At 52.1% G+C, this 24,250-nt stretch overlaps 1 protein-coding gene across 1 annotated transcript; it reads left to right on the top strand.

Moving 5' to 3' along the window:
• Positions 1-6,212: 6,212 nt before the first annotated feature.
• LOC123639357 (plasmalemma vesicle associated protein) lies at positions 6,213-19,152 on the top strand. Its single transcript, XM_045553072.1, has 6 exons — positions 6,213-6,650; positions 10,449-10,545; positions 10,645-11,357; positions 13,610-13,667; positions 13,827-13,908; positions 18,446-19,152. Exons 1-6 carry the CDS (start codon positions 6,294-6,296, stop codon positions 18,450-18,452), a joined length of 1,314 nt encoding a protein of 437 aa, XP_045409028.1. The 5' UTR covers positions 6,213-6,293; the 3' UTR covers positions 18,453-19,152.
• Positions 19,153-24,250: the final 5,098 nt, after the last annotated feature.

The raw sequence follows: 24,250 nt of genomic DNA, 5'->3' as shown, positions 1-24,250 counted from the left end.
CAGCCTGAGAAAGAGCGAAACACTGTCTCTACTAAAAATAGAAAAATTAGCCGGCGGTCATGTTGTATGCCTGTAGTTCCAGGTACTCGGGAGGCTGAGGCAGTAGGATCGCTTAAGCCCAGGAGTCTGAGGTTGCTGTGAGCTAGGCTGACGCCACGGCACTCTAGCCCAGGCAACAGAGAGAGACTGTCTCAAAGAAAAAAAAATTGTGCTCAAATTTACTCCTAGAAAAGAAATATAAGGTGAACCTACAGTGTGGTATCCCACTTTCTACCCATTCTTTTGCCAAAGGTAATAACAAAAACAAAATCCAAAAAATAAAAAGTTTACAAATACATTGTGTTGGCACTGCTGTGGAGAAACAAACAATCCCACAAAGTGCTGGTGAGGCTGCTTGTTGGTGCAACCATTTGGGAGGGCAATTTTCTAGAATCCCTAATATTAAAAGTGTATAAACACTTTGACCCATCAATTCCCCTTCTAGGAATTTTTCTACAGTCATATTTACATTTCTACAAAACGATCGGCTAAAGGCCCAACCCATTGATGGGTTGGATCCTGGAATAGAAAAACACATAGTGGAAAAACTGGGGAAATCAAATAAAGTCTAGAGTTTAGTTAATAGTAAATAAACTAAGGTTAATTTCTTACTGATAGCAACATCAATGTCCATCAATTGGGGACTGTTTAAATAAGTCAATGTCTGTCAATCCACACAGTGGAATACTATACAACCGTTTATACAACCGAAGTGGATTCTTTCCAGGATACATTAATGTAAAAAGCAGGAGAGTGATAATTTGTGTACATTTTTTAAAATGTAGGGTGAAGTGGGAGGGGATTTTTATCCAAATACCTCTGAAGGAGACACTGCTCGCAGCCATGGCCTCCGGGGAGGGGACCAGGGGGTTAGGGGTTGGCAGGGGATGCAGTCACACATTTTTATGTATACCTTTTTGTAAGGTTTGCATTTTAAAAATGATGCACATGTATTACCATTTAAAAATTAAATATTAAAATTTGTTTTTAAAACATCGTAAGAGGCTTGTGTAGGAAGGGGAGTGGAAGTCCTCGAAACTCTGACACACACCCTCTCTTCAGTCAATCCCGCTCATTTCCACCCCACCCCCACCCAACTGGGGTCTTGAGGTGCCTGATCAGGGCCTTCACCCGAGAGGAGCCCCATTTGGAGACCCCACTTAGAAGGAAATGAGGTTCCAGGGAGAAGAGGGTTCTAGCCGCTCTGCTCCGCTATCGGCCACCAGGGGTCGCCCCAACCTGCAGACCCAGTTGCCTCCCGCGAAGGACCCAGAGTTGAGAGCTTGGGAGGGTGGGGCTGAGACTCCCCAACCCTGGCGTGAATCCAGAAGCAGGCAGGAAATGGTTCCTCCTTGTAGAGGTGGCCAGAGCTGGAAGCCTGGAGAGTGGGCTGCCCAAATGGGGCTCCGAGGACTTAAGACCCCCACATTGTGTGGCTCTGGGATCTGGAGTTGATCTGTGTACCAACCGGGCTCAGGCTGTACCGGAGGCCTCAAATCATTGGCATCATTATTCATTTATTTATTTATTCTGCTGGCTCCATCTTGGCCATACCCTTGGGATGCCTGAAAATCAGTTCCAGGAATGGAGGGTACTGGGGAGCCCTGGCAGGTGTGTGAGTAGAATGGGCACAGAGGGCTGAGGGCTTTAAACCCCAGGGAGGCCACAGGTCAGAGAGTGGGTGAGGATTCAAGGTGACTTGGGGAGAATAAGGCCAGGTCCTGGGCCCTCACTGAAGCTCCCCAGCTGCCAAGGGAGGCAAACAGCACTCCTCTGTGGGAACCTGTGACAGCAAGGGCAGGGGTAGGGGACAGAAATAGGAAGCCCAGAGCAGCCATGGGCAGGGGACACCTGGGCAACCACAACCTGACCTCGCCAGTGCTCCACTCCCAGGCAAGAAACTGCATCCCCGTTTTTCAGCCAGGAACACAGAGTTGCAGAAAGTGGCTGGATGTGGTGGCACATGCCTGTAGTCCCAGCTACTCAGGAGGCTGAGGCAGGAGGATCCCTTGAGCCCAGGAGTTTGAGGTTGCTGTGAGCTAGGCTGACGCCACGGCACTCTAGTCTGGGCAACAGAGTGAGACTCTGTCTCAAAACAACAACAACAACAACAACAACAAAAAAATAGAGTGGCAGAAAGCACCAGCTGCCCCTCCCAAGGGACTTTCTTTGCCTTCTCTGTCACCTCCAAAAGCATAAAACTTAATTTCACTTCACTTAACCAAAAACCAAATACATAAATGTCAAAGTGGACGGTTTTTTGAATATTACTGAAATTTTTTCTTATCAGAATATCACTTCCACAAGGATCTTCCTGAAGTCCTCTGTGGGTTTCTTGTTTTGTTTGTTTGTTTTTGTTTTGCTTTGTTTTTAAGCCTTATGTTTTTAAGTCTCCATAGGGATGGAGACTTCAGTGTCAATTTTCAGGGAGTGACACAGAGTCAACTTCCTCATGACAGTTTTCCCTTCCCTCAAACAAATAAAACCAAACCAATTGTGTTTTTTTATTTAGAAAAACAAAAGAGTTTCAAACTGAAGCCTGATTTTGCAATGACCCTCCAAGAAAATTCAGAGGGATTCATGTGCAAAATTTCCTGTGGACAAGACAAATTGTTTTCAGGAAAAAACCAAACGCTCACATCAGGGCCCAGGCATTTCACTCCATGGGAATCCTCGGACCAGACCTCACCTTCTCCCTCTGGAATGACCTTGCCAGGAACACAGGCCATTTTCATAAAGTCTATTTTTAGGGATTTTAGACACCGCAGGGAAAGGTGTCAATGGAAACAACCTCTTTGGAGGACAAATCAGTGACAGCTATCAAACTGTAAAATGTGCCCACTTTGGGACCCAGAGATTTCATTTCTGGAAATTTGATTTCAAATCTTCTTTTATTCATTGCAACAAAAATCTTAGAAACAATCTAAATGACCGTCCATAGTTATTAGGGTAACGTATGTGGTGACAACTTAAACAGCAGGCAAAGGGAATCAACAAATCTCAAAGACATGATATTGAACAAAAAGAGGAAAGACGGTCTTTACCTTCTCTGTTAAAAAAAAAGCTAGCCAATAAAACAATTATTCCAAAAGACATATTACAATCAAAAGTGTGAGATCAAAGTGCCAAAAGGAAACAGAATTTGTTTTTGAGCTTGATACAAACAACATTAGTATGCGTATTTAAAACTCTGGTTCTTGCCATGGGTGTGGCAGCTCATGCTTGTAATCCCAGCACTTAGGGAGGCTGAAGTGGGAGGATCACTTGAGGCCAGGAGTTCAAGACCAGCCTGAGCAACATAGCAAGGCCCCGTCTTTCTCTACAAAACATTTAAGAAAAAAAAACAAAACAAAACATAACTCTGGTTCTTACACTGTGACAATTGCTCAAAACTGTAGTATATCAGTACCATCAAGTCCAAGGTGGCTTTTTGGTTTTCTGAGAGTTTAAGGTTGCCTTTCTTTTTCCTTGTCAACTGACTGCCATCATGTTTATACATACAAACATACATGCAACACCTTCAGTATATCATGAAGAATAGTGAAGACTTTTGGTTTTTTTTTTTAAACAGAGTCTCATTCTGTCCCCCGGGCTAGCTCACAGCAACCTTAAACTCTGGGCTCAAGCGATCCTCTTGCCTCAGCCTCCTGAGTAGCTGGGACTAAACGTGCCACGATGCCTGGCTAATTTTTCTATTTTTAGTAGAGACGGGGTCTCGCTCTTGTTCAGGCTGGTCTCGAACTCCTGAGCTCAATCGATCCTCCTGCCTCTGCCTCCCAGAGTGCTGGGATGACAGGCGTGAGCCACTGCGCCTGGCCAAGAATAACCAAGATCTTAAGTGCACACCAAGGCTCTCACACCTCCTGGCATTGGCCCAGGCGCTGCCCCCTGCCTGACCCCTCCACTGAAGCCTTGGCACCCTCATTTTCCATCCACATCATGCCCTCCTTCCTGCAGTGCTCCCACAGGCCTGGAGCACCAGCAGCTGGGACAGTGCCCCTCCCCTGTGTCTCAGCTCCTCAACCTGGCATCAGATGCTGGGCATGACCCAGCCCCTCCCACCTTAAAAAAAAAAACACCATTTATTAAGGCTAAGCATGTGCGAGTCATGGTGTCAAGAACTTTCCAACTGGCTATGTTGTCTCCATCTTAAATTTTTTTGGTTTTTAGTTGTTTTTTGGGAGGAGGGTTGCATTTTTTTTGGAGACAGTCTCACTCTGTCCCCTGGGCCAGCGTGAGCACAGTGGTGTGATCACAGCTCACTGCAACCTCCAACTCCTGGGCTCAAGTGATCCTCCTGCCTCAGTCTCCCTAGCAGCTAGGACTACAGGCACACACCTCCACACTGGCTGATTTTTAAATTTTTTTTGTAAAGACAGGGTCTCACTATGTTGTCCAGGCTGATCTCGAATTCCTGGCCTCAAGCGATCCTCCCACCCCAGGTTCTCAAAGTGCTGGGATTACAGGGGTGAGCCACTGCGCCCAGCCTTGTCTCCACCTCAGACAGGAGAAAACAGGCTCCAGGAGAGGAAGTCCCTTGTCTGAAGTCACAAAGCTGGTAGGTGGCACAGCCAGAGCTTAACTCCAGAGCTCTAAATTGTAACCCTGTGTCCGCTCTGCCTATGTTGCCCTCCTCCTCCCCTGCTCTGGGGGATTCTAGAGGGGCGCGGTGGCCAACCTGGAGAAATAGCTGGTTGGGCACCAGTGGCAGCCCCCAACCCTCCTTCCCCCACTAGCTGGGAAGGGTCGGGAATCAAGAATCATCCGGTAACTGCAAAGGCCAAAGGTCAGACTTGGGTTTCCTGCCCACCCCTGGGAACTTCCTCCTTCCCAACTCAACACCCGCCTCGCTGAGCACCATCCTGGAGGACCCCTCCCCACTGCCAACGACCTCCTCTGCCCATTACCTAGTGAGAGGACGGGTCCCCATGCCCCAGCCTTCACACTGCTGTGCCCCCCACAGGCAGTGGACAGCGATTATATTATTGTCACCCACTCCTCCGGGGTCCAGCCTCCTTTCCAGCTCCCTGACACAGTCACTCCCTCTCAGCCAGCCCTGACCCTACGGGCCTAGGAGTGCCTGTCCCATCCTAAGACTGGGAGCTGCTTATGGCCAGGCCTGGGGCTGATACCTCTTGGGGGGCCCTGGCAGGAACCAGCGTGGAGTGAACAAAGAAGGGACTCACTCCTGATTCCGGGAGATGGGCAGGATCCTTTGTTCCTCGGTGGCCAAATCCCTTCCCTGCGTGCCTGGGGGTGACCCCGCAGTGACCCCAGAAGACCCTGTGGTTTTGAGTGTCAGGAGTGTCAGGGGACAGAAAGCTTGGCCCCCGCTGATCTGACACTTCTCATTCACCGTCTCATGGAGCCCCTGAAATAATGCTGCCAACAAGAAACTATCATAATAATAACAGCCGCAGGCCGACCCGGGCACCAGGCACACCCCATCTGACAGAGGGGGAAACAGACCCAGACAGGGGAGGCCCCTCCCCTGACCTCACAGCGGGTGCAGCTGGCTCTTCCCGGCCCCAAGTTCATTGCTCCTTGTGCTGCTGTGTCCAGAGCACTTATTGAGTGAGCAGGACACTGGGTAGGAAGACAGGGCTTGGGGAACAGTGCCACCGCCATCCACGGCTCAGCCCTCCATGAGGCCCTTGTGTGCAATTACTGAGCACCCACTGTTTGTCCATTCCTGGGCTAAGACTTCCCAACATTTTATCCCATTTAATCGGCAGCTGCCCCAGTGAAGCGGGCACATGTCTGTAACCAGCCTGCTGCAAGGTCAAGACCGGCTCCGGGAACTAACAGCATAAAATTTGAGAACAGTCCTTTTGCCTTCCTGTGCCTCAGTTTCCCCCTCCACACAAGGGTGACAGCAGCTGGCCCGGGACCACTAAGTGAGAGGATATGCGGCAAGTGCCGAGAACAGCACCCGGCCTTGAGGAAAGGCCTGGAGGGGCAAGTGGGGCAAGTGGGGCTGGGGAGTCTGCCCATCCCTCGGGGCCCCAGCTGGTGACAATCAGAGAGGCCCCGCCATGCCCCGGCCGCCCTGTCCTCTGCCTTGTACCCTCACAGCCAGGGTGGGAGTGTTGTGATAACCCGCAGCCCCCGTTTCCTCCCGGCCAGGAAGGAGCCAAGCAGGGGAAGTATTAAGAGAGGTAATATAAACACGGCCCTGCGCGGCAGCCCAGAGCGCCGCGCTGCGGGACGGCACCGGGCGGGTGGCAGGGCCGGAGGAGCAGACGGGTCCAGCCATGGATCGCGGCGGGTCCTACTCGCGGGCGGGCGGCAGCCCTCGGGGCTGCTGGTACTATCTGCGCTACTTTTTCCTCTTCGTGTCACTCATCCAGTTCCTCATCATTCTGGGGCTCGTCCTCTTCATGGTCTACGGCAATGTGCACGTGAGCACCGAGTCCAACCTGCAGGCCACCGAGCGCCGGGCCCAGGGCCTGTACAGCCAGGTCATGGAGCTCACGGCCTCCCAGAACAACCTGTCCAAGGAGCTCAACCTCACCACCCGCGCCAAGGATGCCATCATGCAGATGCTGCTCAGCGCGCGCCGCGACCTGGACCGCATCAACGCCAGCTTCCGCCAGTGCCAGGGTGACCGGGTAAGGCTGCCAGCCAGATGCTCGCCCCGGGGACCTTGGGCAAGTCACATCACTCTCAGAGCCTCCGTTTCCTCATCCGTGAGACAGGACGGTCATAGACCTGACATTCTATGTGAAAAGCCTGTGTAGATAAGCAATGCGCATATTTTTCTTTCTTTCTTTCTTTCTTTTTTTTTTCGTATAACTACATCCCATGCAGTATTTGGTGGGGTTTGTCTGTTTGCTTTAATTTTTTGGAGACAAGGTCTCACCCTGTCCCCAGGCTGGAGTGCAATGAGTGGCGTGATCACAGCTCACTACAGCCTTCTACTCCTGGGCTCAAAGGATCCTCCTGTCTCAGCCTCCCGTGTAGCTGGGACTACAGGCGTGGGCCATCACACCTGGCTAAATTTTCTTATTTTTTTGTAGAAACAGTGTCTTACTTTGTTGCCCAGGCTGGTCTCAAACTCCTAGCCTCAAGCAATCCTCCTGCTTCAGCTTCATTTCCACCATGCTTGACCCCATGCAATATTTGGGATATACTTATAACTAAAAAAATTATTCATTGCCACTCCGGAATTCAGGTTTAACTGGGCATCCTATATGTTAGCAGGCAGCCCTGAGCCCATGACTTAATAGGCATAGATAGAGCATCCAGAATGTTCCAGCACACGCTAGCTGCAGATGAGAACTGGTTGAACAAAAGCTCAGAGCATTTTGTTCTTACCCAGGGATAATATGTACAAAGGGCTCAAATTCTCCCGATGCTGGGTGCCTGTGTTAGACATATCTCATGGTTGAATCCCAGGAGGGAAGGAGAAGTTGGACACTCTTTTGCAGTCATGGAAATGGGGGCCTGAGAGGGTAGGTGATTTCCCCAACAGGACAGAGACAGGCGGGCTCCGGGGACAGTCGTGGGCATGCACATGGGGTCTCATGGAGATCTTCGCCCCGGCACCCCCCATTTGTGTCAAACACGCTCAACAATCACCTGTGTCCTCTCACATCTACTTCATCTACAGGGTCCTGCCCACCCTAAGACACAAAGGGGAGGGGGCGTTGGGGCTCCTCTGTAGGAGTGAGGTGGGGTGAGAGACGGGAGGGCAGGGGTGAGGGGAGGCTGGGGGAGGTGGGAGATGGGAAGACCACCCGGCCCCCGCACTGGGCAGGAGGTTGTGCTCAGCCCATCAGAACTGCCTGGGGTGGCTCTGTCTCTCCCTCCCAGAACCCCAGGGCAGGACACTGTCCCCCCAAATCCCCAGGGTCTGGTGGATCCCCTCTCAGACCCCCAGAATGGGATAGGTCCCCCTCATACTCCAGGGCAGGGCCACGTCTCCCCTCTTCCCCTCACCCGCAGGCCATGACACCCTTCTCAGACCTCTTAGCTCCGGGCACTTGGCCCATTTGGGTCTTCCAGGACTCACGCCACCACCGAGCCCAGGATCATACAATTGTAGAAGCTCCAACGACCCCCAGAATCGTGGACTCCTCCGTCATAGAATATTAGACACCTAAGACTGCCTCTTTAAAACTTAACAATTTTGCCAGACACCATAGCATATGCCTGTAGTCCCAGTGAGGGGACTACAGAGAGGCTGCAGCGAGCTGTGATCACACCACTGCACTCCAGCCAGAGTGACAGAGTGAGACTCTGTCTCAAAAAAGAAAAGAAACATTGAAAAATCATAGCTTTTTTTCTTTTCTTTTCTTTTCTTTTTTTTTTTTTTCCCTTGAAGTTGACAAATTTCTCTTGCTTGCAATTCCTCAGGGTTCTATCTCCAGGGATCTTGGGGCCCATGGCTTGCAGGCCGGCCAGCCCCAGCCCCGAGACGGGGGCACGGTGCTGGGAGACAGCCTCCACCCTGTCCCAGCCACGGCAGCTCTGATCTTAGTGAGGACAAATGTTGGTGTTCCTGCTGCCCTGGTGGTACTAAGAAATGCGATTTTGCTATTTGGTTGTTTTTTAGAGACAGGGTCTCACTGTGTCACGAGGCTGGAGTGCAGAGACACAATCGTAGCTCACTGCAGCCTCGAACTTCTGGGCTCAAGTGATCCTCCTGCCTCAGCCTCCCGAGTAGCTGGGACTAAAGGCACCACCATGCCTGGCTAAATTTTCTATTTTTTTTTTTTTTTTTTTGAGACAGAGTCTCACTCTGTTGCCCGGGCTAGAGTGCCGTAGTGTCAGCCTAGCTCACAGCGACCTCAAACTCCTGGGCTCAAGCGATCCTCCTGCCTCAGCCTCCTGAGTAGCTGGGACTACAGGCATGCACCACCATGCCCAGCTAATTTTTTCTATATATATATTTTAGTTGGCCAGATAATTGCTTTCTATTTTTTTAGTAGAGACGGGGTCTCACTCTTGCTGAGGCTGGTCTCGAACTCCTGACCTCAAGCAATCCACCCGCCTCGGCCTCCCAGAGTGCTAGGATTACAGGCGTGAGCCACCGCGCCCGACCAGCACAGAAGTTTTTAATTTTTTTTTTTTTTTTTTTTTTGAGACAGAGTGTCACTTTGTTGCCTGGGCTAGAGTGAGTGCCGTGACATCAGCCTAGCTCACAGCAACCTCAGACTCCTGGGCTTAAGCGATCCTACTGCTTCAGCCTCCTGAGTAGCTGGGACTACAGACATGTGCCACCATGCCCAGCTAATTTTTTCTATATATATTTTAGTTGGCCAGATAATTTCTTTCTATTTTTAGTAGAGACGGGGTCTCGCTCAGGCTGGTCTCAAACTCCTGACCTCGACTGATCCACCTGCCTCGGCCTCCCAGAGTGCTAGGATTACAGGCGTGAGTCACCGCACCCGGCCAGAAGTTTTTAATTTTTGATGAAGTCCAATTTATTTTTTCTTTTGTTGCTTGTACTTTGTGTCATATCTAAGAAACCATTAACAAATCCAAGGTCACAAAGACTTAACACTTATATTTTCTTCTAAGGAGTTGCATAGCTCAAGCTCTGACATTCATGTCTTTGACTGGTTTTGCATTCATTGTGTGTATGGTGTTGGGGAGGTCTACAATCGTTGCTGTGCTTGTGGATGGCCAGTTGTCTCAGCAGCATCGTTAAAAATACTGTTCTGGCCAGGTGCGGTGGCTCCCGCCTGTAATCCCAGCACTCTGGGAGGCCGAGGCGGGAGGATTCATTGAGGTCAGGAGTTGGAGACCAGCCTCAGCAAGGGGGAGACCCTGTCTCTACTAAAAGTAGAAAGAAATTAGCTGGGCAACTAAAATATAAAAAAAAAAATTAGCCAGGCATGATGGCACATGCCTGTAGTCCCAGCTACTCGGGAGGCTGAGGCAGGATGATTACTTGAACCTAGGAGTTCCAGGTTGCTGTGAGCTATGTTGACGCCACTGCACTCCAGCCAGGGTGACAGAGAGAGACAAAAAAAATACTCCTACCTCCCAACACAGTCATATTCTGAGGTACTGGAGGTTAGGGCCTTGACATATGAATTGGGGCAAGAGCACAATTGAGCTGGTAACAGCATCCTGGTCAAAATCACTTGACCATAAATGTGCGTGTCACATTTTCAAAGTCCATGCATGCCATAGCAGGCATCGTACTGTTTCCTTTTCATTTCTGAGCAGTAGGAATAGGAACTCAGGGTTCAAGGGTCAGCGTGGTACATATACATGCGCGGTAGGAATCGTAAACACTTCTGAAGATCCGAGAAACACCCCCCAACAGGAGCAATGCCCTTGTGAACTTGGCTCTGCCGGCCACCTGGGTGCCCGATCTGGGTCTGGGCAGTCCCAGGGAGGACTGGCCACTGAGCTCTGTCCTCTGTTGTCCCCACCCCGACCCCGAATTGGAGCAGGTCATCTACGCAAACAATCAGCTGTACGTAGCTGCGATCATCTTGAGTGAGAAGCAGTGCCAAGACCATCTCAAGGAGATGAACAAGAGTTGTGACGGTCAGTGCTAAGGCCACGGGGAGCAGGGGCGGGGGACTCTCTGCACAGTGCTCTCAGAAGCTCCTGATCTTCCTGGGTCTCATGGTCTTGTTCCCTTAGCGTTGCTCCTCATGCTGGGTCAGAAAGCCAAGACGATAGAGGTGGAGCTGGCCAAGGAGAAGGCGGTTTGCACCAAAGATAAGGAAGGCTTGTCGCTGAGCAAGCATGTGGTGGAGGAACAGCTGGCCGAGTGCTCGAAAGCCCAGGAGCAGCAGCGGCAGGAGCGACAGCTGGCCGAGGACCGGCTGCAAAAGGTGCAAGCCCTCTGCCTCCTGCTGGACAAGGACAAGTTTGAGACTGATCTGCGTAACCTGTGGCGGGATTCCATTATCCCACGCACACTGGACTCCCTGAGCTATGGCCTCTACCATCCCCTGGGCTCAGAAGTGGCCTCCATCCGGAGAAGCTGTGACCACATGCCCAGCCTCATGAGCACCAAGGTGGAAGAGCTAGCCCGGAGCCTCAGGGCCGGCATCGAGCGCGTGGCCCGTGAGAACTCAGACCTCCAACGCCAGAAGCTGGAAGCCGAGCAGGGCCTGCGGGCCAGTAAGGAGGCGAGAGAGAAGGTGGAGAAGGAGGCTCAGGCCCGAGAGGCCAAGCTCCATGCCGAATGTGCCCGGCAGACACAGCTGGCGCTAGAGGAGAAGGTAGCGCTGCGGAAGGAGCGGGACAACATGGCCAAGGAGCTAGAGGAGAAGAAGAGAGAAGCAGAACAGCTCAAGATGCAACTGGCTGTCAGCAACTCGGCCCTGGACACCTGCATCAAGGCCAAGGTAAGCTGGCGGGGCCCAGGAGGCTTCATGGGAATCGGGGCCAGATGCCAAGCTGGTAGTAGTGACGTTGAACTTGCGTTTGGAACCATGTTTGAGGTTGGCTTCCTGGTCTACACTGGGTGAGTTTCGGACTCCCTCGAGATGCTCACCAGCACTAGGACCAGGAAAGAGTCTAGAATGGAGATAGGAGTTGAGATGGGAGTAGTGTGAGACTGGAATTCAAGGTTGGTTTGTACCTCCAATTGCTATCAGGTCTGGGTTTGTCAACCAGCTGCAATTAGAGTTGGGGTTAGGTTGGGGCTTGATTCTAAAGGGAGGTTGAGTTTTCATGTTGGAGTCAGATTTTTAGCTGATTTTAAGTTCAGAATTGGCTTTGTATTTCAGGTTTTGGGGGACTGGCTCAGGGTCGTTCCAGGGATGGTGTTTAGGATCAGGGTCCAGTTGATTTAAAGAGTGGGTTGTGTGAACGGGTGAATCTAGAATTTTCATTGCTTTGGGATTGGGTTGAGTTGAGGCATTGAGGGTGGATTTGAAACTGAGGCTGGGGTGACTTTGTTGATGGCTGTGACTCCAGAGTTGGGTTTCGTATTACAGTTGTGTATGAATGTAGGATTTTATTGGCATTAGAATTGGAGTGGAGTTTGGAATTGGTAATGACATTGAGAAAGGTTAAGAATTGAGGCTGGGGTTAAGTTTAGGGGATGCTGGTGGGCCTCAAATTGATTTAGGGTTAGGATTAGGGGTTCATCTAGGGTTGAGGTTAGGATTGGGATTCAGGTCACAGTTGAGACTGTATTCGAATTGCGTTGAAGAATTAGAGGGAGTTGAGTAAGGGCTGGGAGTGATACTGCTGTGAGGATGTCTAGAGGAAGAGTCAACGTAGACATTGAACTTGTGTTTCAGTTAGGCTGAGATGAGCTCTTGGTCACCACTATGCCTAGAGTTGGTTTGGGTTAAAGTTAGGGTTCCATTTAGCACTCCATTGATCTCAGACTTGGGGTTGAATTTGGAGTTTGGGTTGTGAGAAAAGTTTACAAATTGATCAGGCACCATATGAAGGGTGATCGTTGGGTATAGGGTTGGGTGAATAATGAATCTTGGATCTTGGTTATTTTAGGATTGAGTTGAGTTGAGGCATTGAACTTGGAGTTGAGGATCAGGTACGTGGAGGTGGCTGGTCAGTCTAGAGATGATGGTTAGAGGTTTAGGGACAAGGGTGGAATTTCAAATCCCATTGTCACTGAGATCGGGATTGGTATTGACGATGAGTTAGGAGTTGAGGTTGGGTTGGGCTTAGGGTAACTGGTTGAGGGTTGAGTTGGGCTGGAGTTGGGATATAGTTGAGTTAAAGGATTGGGTGACTCTGGGTGAGGGCTGGGGGCACATTGGGTTTGGAGTGAGGGTCAGACCTGGATCTAGAGTAGAAGCTAGTGTGGATGCTGATCTTGGGGGGCGGGGTTGGGTTGAGGTGGCCTTGGTGTAAGTGATAGGCCTGGGCCTATATCAAGGTTAAGGTCAGGGCTCCATAGAGCCTTAGGACTGGAGTGAAGTTTGGGCTGGGATTGGGACTGAGGATGGGTTTCGGGTGGGGGCTGAGTAGAGGCTGGAATCGGTTGTGGAGTTGGGCAGGTGTTTATGTGTGGGCATAGTGGGACCAAGGGCTGGGGCCAGAGAAATGGACTCATCATAGACATCAGGTCTAGGGGATGACCTGAATCAGAGTTAGATGTGACATATGGTCAGATCCAGTTTGTAATTGGAGTTGGGGCCAGATTGGGACCTGACTCTCTTAGGAAGGCTGAGTTTTCACGTCGGGACCAGGTAACTGAGTTCAGAACTGGCTTGGCATGTCAGGTTTCGGGGCATTGGCTGAGGGTTGTTCCAAGGACAGCCTTTAGGGCCAGGGTCCAGCTGGTTTACAGAGCAGGTCGGCTTCAGGCTGAAGCGGGGGCCACAGTGGGTAGGTGTGCGCACTTGGAGCCACGGAGTGGGCTGGATTGGCATGGAGGCCATGAGGGAGACTGAGGCAGGCCAGCCCTGCAGAATGGGGTGTTTGAGGACTGCCAAGGGAAGCCAGTCCCTGGAGTCCCCAGGTCATTTGAGGGCTCATGGCGGGTGCAGGTGATTACGTTCATTATCATGCGTGTCCTTCTACATGGGGCTCTGTTGCCCTGCCCTGGAAGGAACCTCGCTGGGACTGGAGCTCAGGAGTCCCGCTTCCTGCCAACCTCCTTCCACCCTTCTTCCCACAGTCACAGCCGATGTCAGTGCCGAGACCCATGGGGCCTGCCCCCAACCCCCCGCCCATCGGTGAGTGACACAGGGCAGAGCCAGGAAGTAGGGGAGGGGGTCCTTTCCACCTTGCGCCCCACCACAGTCCTGCTGCCCTGGGCTGCCAGTCCATCCCTAGCCCAGGGGCAGGGGCTGCTAAGGCAGTAGGTCAAGCCTGACCCCTCCCTCTCTCTCCAGACACAGCTGGCCTGGAGGAATTTAAGAGGAGGATCCTGGAGTCCCAGAGGCCCCCTGTAGGCAACCCTGCAGCCCCATCCAGGTAAGACACTGGGCAGGCTGAGGCAGTTCAGTCTCAGGGGTGTGGGTGAAGCTGGGACCAAAAGTGGGGATGAAGGGAGGCTGATATCACATTTGCTGCTTCCTTAATTGAGTGCCTGCTGTATACTAGGCCCTGTGCTGGCCTGGGGGATACAGCAGTAACCAAGACACACCCAGCTCTGTCCTCATCAAACTCCCTGAGTAGTGGGCCAGACAGACAATGTGTCATGATAAGACAACCCAAGAGTCTACAATTATTGGGCACCATTGTGAGCGCTACACAGTTCTAAGCACATTGATTAAATAAGCTAACTTATTTAATCCTCACAACCCTAATTTGTGGGCAAGCTACTATGATTTCCACTCTCCAGATAAGGAAAGTGAGGCCCAGAGAGGGCATGCATTGTGCCCCAGGTAACACAGCCAGGGAGCGGCAGAGCTGCTACACAAACCCCCGTGATCAGACTCCAAGTAGGCAAGGGAGGCAAGGGGACCCTCCTCCTGGTTCTTTGAGCTGGAGCATAAGAAGGAATTGCCTCAGGGAAAAGAGGAGGAACAGTGTTTCAGGCAGCAGGAACAGCCAAGGCAAAGACCCGGAAGCTGGACAGGGTGAGAGAAGAGTCTGGCCCCATGTGGTGGCTCACACCTAGAGCCCCAGCACTCTGGGAGGCCAAGGTGGGAGGATCGCTTGAGCCCAGGAATTCAAGACCAGCCTGGGCAACATAGCGAGACCCCATCTCTACACAAAATGAAACAATTAGGCAGTGATGGCGCACGCCTGGAGACCTAGCTACTCAGGAGGCTGAGGCAGGAGGATCACTGAGCCCAGGAGCTGGAGGCTGCAGTGAGCTGGGATGACACCACCGCACTCCAGCCTGGGCAACAGAGTGAGACCTTGTCTCTTAAAAAAAAAAAAATGGGAGTCTCTGAAGTCAAGTGTTGGAAACACTTTGCTAACTGTCAAGTGCTGTGCACAAAGGGCCAGAGCAAGGGGCCAGGGGCCCCAGTGGGGCGCATCGAGGGCACCCAGCACATGCTGGGGTCATGGCTCATTGCCTTTGCCCCTGTCACTTCCTCCTGGGCTGGTCATCTGTCGGACTACACCCTGTGCGTCACAGGGATGGTGACTCAGGCCGCCTTCCCAAGAACACCCTGTGCTCCCTCCAGGGTCCCAGCCACTCACGTTTAGGTGCCAAAGGACTCAGGGATGGGCATTGCCGCTTGCAGCTTAGGCCCTGAGGCTTCAGGGGGCACCAGAATTTTTAAAGGCCGATCCCCTTGACTCCAAAGACTGGGCCTGTGACTGTTTTGCCACTGGGCTTTTGTCAGAGGTTTGCCAGCTCCCCAGGGTGCTCCACATCCAGCTCCAGCTCCACCATGCCTCTTACATACCCTCTCTGATGGGGAGCTCACCCCCTTGCCGAGCTGCCCCTTACCCCCTTTGCTATAGTTGGGTCTGCCTGGGAGACAGTTGTCAGCCCCAGAAACCCCCCAGAAAGGGAAACAAAAAGGTGGGGAGGTGATCCCTGCCCCAGGCAAACACTATTTCCTTCCCCATCTTGGCAAGGAAGGAGGATCTATTATTATCCCCACTTCTCAGAAGAGGGAACTGAGGCCTCAGGGAAGTAACCAGCCCAGGATCATGAGTGCGGCAAGTCAGGGCCAGGGCCGGGCTCCCCGCCCAGGACTGTCAGGGCTGAGAACCGGGGAACTGCTTGACATTGTTTACCCTAAATGACGTCGCCCTGCTGAGAAAACAATGTGCACTTAAGCCGGGGCCTCTCCAGCTTCTCTCTTCAGGGTCGCAGGAAGGGCCGGCTCTCGCCTAAGAGGGGGGACCAGGTACAAGTGGGCTGGGGCTATCAGCTCTGGCTTCACCAGGCAACTCGGAGCAAGTCACTGGAATTTTAATTATTTTTAAATTATCATTATCATTGTTTTAGATAGACAGGGTCTTGCTCTGTCACCCAGGCTGGAGTACAGTGGCGTGATCATAGCTCACTGCAGCCTCAAAGTGCTAGGATTACAGATGGGAGCCACCACACCCGCCTGCAATTTTAGAAGCACCTAATGAAGTGGCACAGCCAAAGTCCAGCATCAATCAGCCAGCCACCCCACGCACTGGGAGAGTTGATCTTTCTTTTCCACTCTGATTCTTTCTACACCTCCAGAGAGTCTCAGTTTAGAGGGGCGTGGTGGCACGTGCCTACAGTCCCAGCTATTTGTGAGGCCAAGGTGGGAGGATCGCTCGAGCCCAGGAGTTTGAGACCAGCCTGGGCAACATTGCTAGACCTCATTTCTAAAAAAATTAAAGCTAAATTTGAATTTAAAAAATATTCTCATTAGTATAGTGGTGAGCCAAAGAAAGAGAGAGAGAGAAACTCTCAGCTTGTGCTAACTCGCCCCAACAGGAGCAGGGCACCTGCATGTGCCCCAGGTTCGTAGATCAATGAGAGACCCAGGGCCCTGCACCGGCTGAACGTAAACACAAGGTCTTGCTCTGATTGAACATTTTTAAATCATCTTCTATCAATGACAAGCGCACTGGCCCTTCTTTACTTAATGAGACTGAGTGTCCTTTGGAGATAAATGTAAGATTACAAAATGGACATAAGGACAAACATTAAGCAAATCTTTGTCCAGGGCCTAAGTGGGTGAATGTGGCAAAAAGCGTCAGGTGAAAGGCTGCTGGTGGGAGTTCAGCCCTGGCTCCCCGGCTCTGAGCTGGGCACACAGTGAGCATCACTCAAGTTCATTGTTGTCACTGCCATGGTTTGTCTGCTTATTCAGCCTGTGTGCACTGAGCAGCTGCTGGGTGCCGGGCACGGTGCTGAGTGTTGGGCACACAGTGGGGAATAAGGCACAGAAACCCCTGCCCTTGTGGGGTTCACAGTCTAGTAGGGCAGGCAGATGATAAACCAGATGAATGTGCCATTAAAGGGCCCTTTAGTGACAAGCAAGACGGAAGAGCTATAAGGAAGTGTGAAAAGGTTGGAATTTTGGCAGGGCGCAGTGGCTCACGTCTGTAGTCCCAGCACTCTGGGAGGCTGAAGCGGGAGAATCACTTGAGGCCAGACGTTCAAGACCAGCCTGGACAACAGAGCAAGACCCCATCTCTACAAAAAGTAGAAAAATTAGCCAAGCATGATGGCACGTGCCTACAGTCCCAGCTACTTGGGAGGCTGAGGCAGGAGGATCACTTGAGCCCAGTTTGAGGCTGCAGTGAGCTATGATGATGCCCCTGCACTCTAGTTCGGGTGAAGGTTGGAATTTTTCCATGGGGGACAGGGCAGGCTTGATGGAGGTGATATTTGAGCAGAGACCTAAAGGAGGTGAGGGCGAAGCTATGGGGAGATCCCGGAAAGGGAGCACCAGGCAGAGGTCACAACCCGTGCAAAGGCCCTTCCTGGCATGTTTGAACCAGGAAGCCAGTGTGGCTGGAGCAGAGGGCCTGCCGAGGAAAGGAAGAGGAGGTGAGGGCAGGGAGGTGACCAGGGCAGATCAGGCAGTGCCTGTGGCTGCTGTGAGGACTGCAGGAGCCCTGAGAGGGCTGTGAGCGGAGGAGGGACATGACCCAGCGCAGGCAATCACAGGCCCCTTGGGGCCACTGCTGGCGAACAGACCAGGGTGGGAGCTGGGTCACGACGATGGGGACTTCTGTCTCTGGAAAGAGGGGTACGGGGAAGGCGTGGCCCTCCCTCACAGGCAGGACTGGAGCTGGGTGATTCCTGGTTGAAGATGGAACTTGGGGCCAGGGACGGGGACCAGAGCCAGCCAAGGAACGTGAGGCCACTCGGGCCCCAGGGAAGAGGGGGAAGGAAGGGAGAGGACCAAGTGGAAGTGAGACTTGGCCACAGCCCCCTCCTCCCCAAGCAGGAAACAGCTTCTGCGCCAACCTGTGACCCCGCAGAGAACCTTTGCCAGGCCTGGGGAGCAGAGGGCATTCCAGACAGCAGGAGGCCTGAGCAAAGGCATGGGGGTGGTGCCCAGAAGCAGCGTGAAGGCCCTTGGAATTGTTGGGACTTCATCAGGTTGGGTCCCTGATGGGGAGGCCTGGCAAAGGCAGAGAGGTGGAGCCTTGAATGCCAGATCATGAGGCTTGCACTTTGTCTTGAGGAGCTGGGGAGCCATGAAGGGTGTGTGAGCAGGGGCAGGTTCCTCGCTCAATTCTGTATAGACGAGGGTGACTGAGACTCCACCTTGGGGACCAGTGGGGGAGGGTTGGGGGCAGCGTAAGCAGGGGCCTTGGGGCAACTTCTCAGTATCTTCAGAACCTTGGGAAACATGGGTAGAGTTAGACAAGTTGCAGTGGAGACCTAGGACTCATGAGGTGTCCTCTCTGACCCTCAGTCTCTTCCTCTGTCTCATGGGGAGGAACACACTCAGTCTCATCATCCCAGGGCCCAGGGTGGGAGGAGGAAGGGTGCAGGTCCTCAAGACATCTTGCCCCCACTGACCACGAGTCTCCAGAGCCAGGCAAGGTTTGTCCTTCCATCTGTCTGACTGATTATCTTGTTGCCAACCCCTTCCTACCCTAGTGGCTGAGGAGGCTCCAGGCCTGAGGACTGAAATGTGGCCCTGACTCACCCGTCTGCGAACATGGTGCAGCAAGACGCTCACAGTGCCAGACACAGCCCCTCCTGCTGTCCCAATGCCCTCGGACAACCTCCCTCACCACACCCTTAACACTGTCACAGCCCCGCCCCCGCACCACGTGACCCCTCACCGTAGACACAGGGATGACATCACACACAGACACGGCCACGTTACTTGCAGACATAGCAAGGACATCACCCATGGCGGCAGTGACGTCACACAACAGGCATGGCCGTGTTGCAGGCAGACGTAGCAATGACACCACCCACAGACGCAGTGATGCCGTCACGCACAGACACAGTGACAATGTGACACATCGGGCACCAACATCACATGTGCACATTCCCCTTCACACACTTTCCGAGCAAACCTCACCAGTGTCACACCCACGCGCCAACTCGAGCCACAGAGCCCACGGCGCTACACCCAGACACCTCCCCTGCTCCGATTTCCTTATCTCCAGCCCCTGGCCGAGAACAGGAAGCCATTCACCCCCGCTCCGAGAGCGAGAGCCTCAGGGGTGAGGCGGCCCACTGGCCCCACATCCACAGCCCGCACGGGAAGCCACTCCTCCGCTTCTCTTGCACACCCAGCACTGCCTGTGCCCTGCAGAAATGCCAGTGGCACTTAATAAATGTTAGCAAATCCCTTCAAAGTCTCCAGAGCTGTGATTTCTGCTTTGAAAAGGCACCACTTGGCCTCGAGGGAGAAAAAAACAGAAAGAAGATGAAAGCTGGCAAACACCTCCCCAATGTCCCCAGCCCTGAAGACCCTTCAACCCTGAACAAGCATGGGGGGGACACCAGCACCCCCTTAAGGCACAGGTATCTCTATGTGTAGAGAGTAACTGGCAAAATCATGGCCAAAATGAGTTTAATGAAATGGCTGCAAAGCACTGCGTGGTGACAGAATATGTGTTAAATTTAGTATTTCTTTTATTAATAGTTAGTTTTCTTTTTTTAGAGACAGGATCTCACTTTGTCGCCCAGGCTAGAATGCGGTGGCACAATCATAGCTCACTGTAGCCTCGAACTCCTGGGCTCAGGTGATCCTCCTGCCTCAGCCTCCCAAATAGCTGGGACTACGGGCATGTGCCACCATACCTGGCTAATTTTTCTTATTTTTTGGACAGATGGGGGTCTCACTATGTTGCCCAGGCTGGTCTCGAACGCTCAGCCTCAAGCAATCCTCCCACTTCAGGCTCCCAAAGTGCTAGGATTATAGGTATGAGCCACCATGTCCAGCTGGCATTTCTTTTAAAAAGCAGATATCCATTTGTAGCTTTGGTTTTTCTAGGTTTGCAAAGAATTCCCCAGGTATTGAGAACAATTGCTGAGGAAACACAGCCCTAGTGAATTACAGGAATTCCTCCTCATCAGAATGAGTCTAGGAGTAACATCACAAAAGTCCCAGGCCAGTTGTTTTGTTCTGTTTTGTGTTTTTGTGGTGCCATGAGATTTCAGAAAAAGCACGTGTCTGTTTGGGGAGCACTTTGACTCCCTGATACCACTAAATTAGCCAGTAGCCAGGGAAAAGCAAATTGGAGGAATGCAAGGAAAACACACTGCACCCAACAGACTGGGATGAAAACAATTTAAAAAGCTGTAACACCCAGTGCTGGTGAAGATGTGGAAAAAAGAGCATTTTCCAACAGGACTGGCAGAAATGCAAATCCTACCGTGGCCCTTACAGAAACTAGTTTGGATTCATGTAATAAAATTAAAGATGCCCAAACACTTTGGCTTAGCAACCCCATTCCCAGGACTTTATCCCTAAGAAGTAAAAACTCCAAGATGTTAAGCAAATGGCCATTGAGGAAAAAACTGCCTAAAAATTTTCTAGAATCTCAGCTTGTCTCACCCACACCCCCTTGATTCCTTCCCAGCCCATCCCCTGGGACCCTGGGCAGGGAGGGGATGAGTCATGAGGAGCCAGGGTTGGCAGCGCCACACTTAGGGAAGGCTTGTCTGGAGGGACAAAGGAGCGATATTTCCGGGATACGGAAACGCGGGCGAGAGACGGTCACTGCAGGAAACACTCAGCTGGAGCTTTGCCAAGCCAGGGTAGGGAGGTCAGCCCAGCCAGACCGCCCAGACGGGCTGGGCTAGAGGCCCCAAGGAAGCGGGGACGTCCCTGACCCTGCGCCTACTGTCCAAGCAGACCAGAGTCCTGATGCCGGCCAGTCCCAGCAGCCACACAAGACCTGATTTGGGGTTCCAGAGCCAACCATCCCTGGGTTTGACCCTTGGCTCAGTCAATCCCAGCCTCCATTTTCTCATCCAAGAAATGGGTATAATAATAATAACAATATTTCTAAATCCTGCAGATGCATGGGCACAGGTCTCTGATCTTTGGGCGCTTTGTGCCATCCAGAGCACCCTAAGATCTATAATTCTCCTAACCGGCCCCAACAGCTGGGCCCTGGCTCAGCCCTCACACACTTGTATGTCAGCTGCTGCCTCTGGTATGGCTCCTGTGCTGGTCCAGAGGGATCCTTCCATCGCAGAATCTGACCAAGCCCTTCTCCTGCTCATACGCCCTCCATGGCTCCCCATTACCCTTAGAACAAAGTCTAGCTCCCCTTGCCCCCAAACACACACAGTCACAGTGCAGCTCTTGCCTCCAGCTGTCCTGGACATTTAATTCTCTGAAAAAAGGCTCACCAAGCCTTCATTTGTGCTGTGCCTTCAGACTAGAACCTCTTTTTCTTGCCTGACAAACTCTTCTTCCTCCAAGGCCCAACTCCAGAGATCCCTTCCTCCAGGTAGCCTTCCTTGATGCCCCAGATGTAGCCCTTGCTCCTCCTTTGGGACCCCCAGCCTCATCTCTCCCCCTTTCCAGGCCTGACCCTGAAGCTCTGACTCCCCCAGGATGGTGGCTCCTTCGGAGGTGGGTTGGAGATGAGCTGGGCAGGGAGCAACTGGCAGATCGGGCCCCTCCCTGACCCAGAGGTCCAGCCTCCTGGTGAGCCTCTGACTCTTTGGGGATTTCCTGCAACCTCTATAAATAACCCCTGTGCATGGCGGCTTCCCACAAACCACCTCACCCTTCTTGGAAAAAAGGGACTGTAGCCAAGGACCTGAGTCCAGCTGTGCGCCAGGGCCCCGGGGGAGGCAGGCAGGGCCCAGGCATCTTGCCTAAAGGGCATCCCTGTCCCCCGCCAGGCCCAGGCCCTGCTCACCCCTCCTGGGACCCTCCCTGACCCTCCCATGTCGAGCCCACCCTGCTGGACCCACATCATCGCTTTCCTTCTCTAGGCATCGTCTGTTTTTCTGCAAATTGGGCACGACAGTAATGATACCCATGAGTTGAGCTCATGGTGTGACCCTTTTCCTGAACGGGCAAACGAATCCATGAACAGTGGCATATTGCCATAAAGCCTACGAATGAACAGGAGCAGGGATCCCCTTTGGTGGGGTGGCCAGGAAATTCTGGGGCCCCCTTTTGATCCAGTTAATGCCCTTTGCCTGCCCTAGTGCCCCCGTGAAACCAGTGTGTAAATTCAATCACTGGAGGTGGAGATCTTTTTCTGAGTCTTGGAAAGATCCTGACCCTATTTAGGACCCAGTTTCTGCCTCTGTCCAGGGGAGTGAGCCACGCACACGCCCCCAGGTGAGGTGTGGAGGCCTGGGTCCTCCCTCCAAGGGTAGAATACTCGAGCTCTGCAGGACACCAGGAACCTCCTGTGCTAGGGCACAGTGCCCTCTGCTGGTTAGTCATCACCATGTCAGGCTGCCCCAGATTTTCAGACACCTGCCTGCTGGGCCCTCTGTCCCTACTTTCCCTTCATCACCCTCTCCTCCAGCCTCACTGGCCACCTCCTGTGAACACACCATGACGCTCCCACCCCAGGGCCTTTGCACATGCGGTGTCCTCTGTCTCGGATACTCTCCCCAGCCTCCTCCATCTGGCTTCCTTCTTCTCACCACTTATATCTCTGCACAAATTTCACCTCCACCAGGCAGCCCACCCTCAGCTCTCCTCATCCTTTTTTTTTTTTTTTTTTTTTGAGACAGAGTCTCACTCTGTTGCCCGGGCTAGAGTGCTGTGGCATCAGCCTAGCTCACAGCAACCTCAAACTCCTGGGCTCAAGCGATCCTACTGCCTCAGCCTCCTGGGTAGCTGGGACTATAGGCATGTGCCACCATGCCTGGCTAATTTTTTCTACATATATTTTTTTTAGTTGTCCAGTGAATTTTCTTTCTATTTTTAGTAGAGACGGGGTCTCGCTCTTGCTCAGGCTGGTCTCAAACTCCTGAGCTCAAACGATCTACCCACCTTGGCCTCCCAGAGTGCTAGGTTTACAGGCGTGAGCCACCGTGCCGGGCCCCAGGTCTCCTCATCCTAAACTCACAAAGCAGCCATCAGACCTCACTGTAATGATCTCTATGTCTTCATTAACAAGGGCAGGGACCAGTGGTTCCCCTTGGTGTCCTCAGCACTCTGCCTGTTGTACAAGAGGCCCTTGGCAAACTCAAATTTGGATTCAAACAGATTTGTGTTCAAACCCCCAAAGCTGGGTGACCTCCAGCAAGTAACTACTTTTCTGAGCCTCAGTTTCCTCATCTGTAGCATTGGAACAAAATGCCCACAGCAGCGTGCTGTTGTGAAGAGTCAACAAAATCATTTGTACAGTGCTAGCTCTTTGTAAGGGTTTGATAAATATTCACTGAGTGAACGAGTGAATGAAGATTGAGCTTGTACAGGGAGTAGGGCCTGTGGATTTTGTAAGTCACTTTTAAGACACAGGAGGCAAAATGTTGGCAGGCCTAGCAGTGCATGCCCAGTCCCAGCTACTCAGGAGGCTGAGGCAGGAGGATCGCTTGAGCCCAGGAGTTGGAGGCTGCAGCGAGCTATGATTTCACCACTGTACTCCAGCCTGGGTGATGGAGCAAGATCCCGTCTCTACAAAAAATAAGAAAAATCAGGCAGGCATGGTAGTGTGTGCCTATAGTCCCAGCCACTCAGGAGGCTGATGTAGGAAGACCGCTTAAGCCCAGGAGTTCGAGACCAGCCTGGGCAACATAGCAAGATCCTGTTTCTTAAAAAATAAGAGAAAGTGGCCAGGCGTGGTGGCTCACGCCTGTAATCCTAGCCCTCTGGGAGGCCGAGGTAGGTGGATTGCTCGAGGTCAGGAGTTCGAGACCAGCCTGAGCGAGACCCCGTCTCTACTAAAAATAGAAAAATTAGCCAGGCATGGTAGCGCATCCCTGTAGTCCCAGCTACTCGGGAGACTGAGGCAGTAGGATGGTGTAAGCCCAGGAGTTTGAGGTTGCTGTGAGCTAGGCTGACGCCACGGCACTCACTCTAGCCCGGGCAACAAAGTGACAGTCTGTCTCAAAAAAAAAAAAAAGAGAAAGAGAGAGAAAAGATAAAATTTTAAAAAGAAGCAAAATATCAAGACTAGTACTAAAAAAGGAAAAAGAAATGACAACTTGTAGACCAATAACACAATACAATTTATATATATGATATAACACGAACATATATTTGATAGGTGCATCCATAAGGATGCAAATGTGCAGAGAAAGTTCTGGAAAAACACATTAAACCATGACCCCAGGAGAAGGGATAAGGGACATTTCCACATTAAAACAATTCTGAATCACCCGAGTTTTATACATTCCTTTGGTATTTGCAAAATAAATTAAAAACAAGGAAACAAAAACCCCTAAGATCTTCCTATCTCTGTCTCATTCAGGTCTCCTGGCATCTGGCGCCCAGAGGGACCTCCATTCAGCCCCATT

Source organism: Lemur catta, chromosome 1 (genome assembly GCF_020740605.2).
Source record: "Lemur catta isolate mLemCat1 chromosome 1, mLemCat1.pri, whole genome shotgun sequence".
Taxonomy (NCBI): Eukaryota; Metazoa; Chordata; class Mammalia; order Primates; family Lemuridae; genus Lemur; species Lemur catta.
The sequence above is the reverse complement of the archived record's forward strand: the minus strand, read 5'-3'. Positions and strand labels throughout refer to the sequence as shown.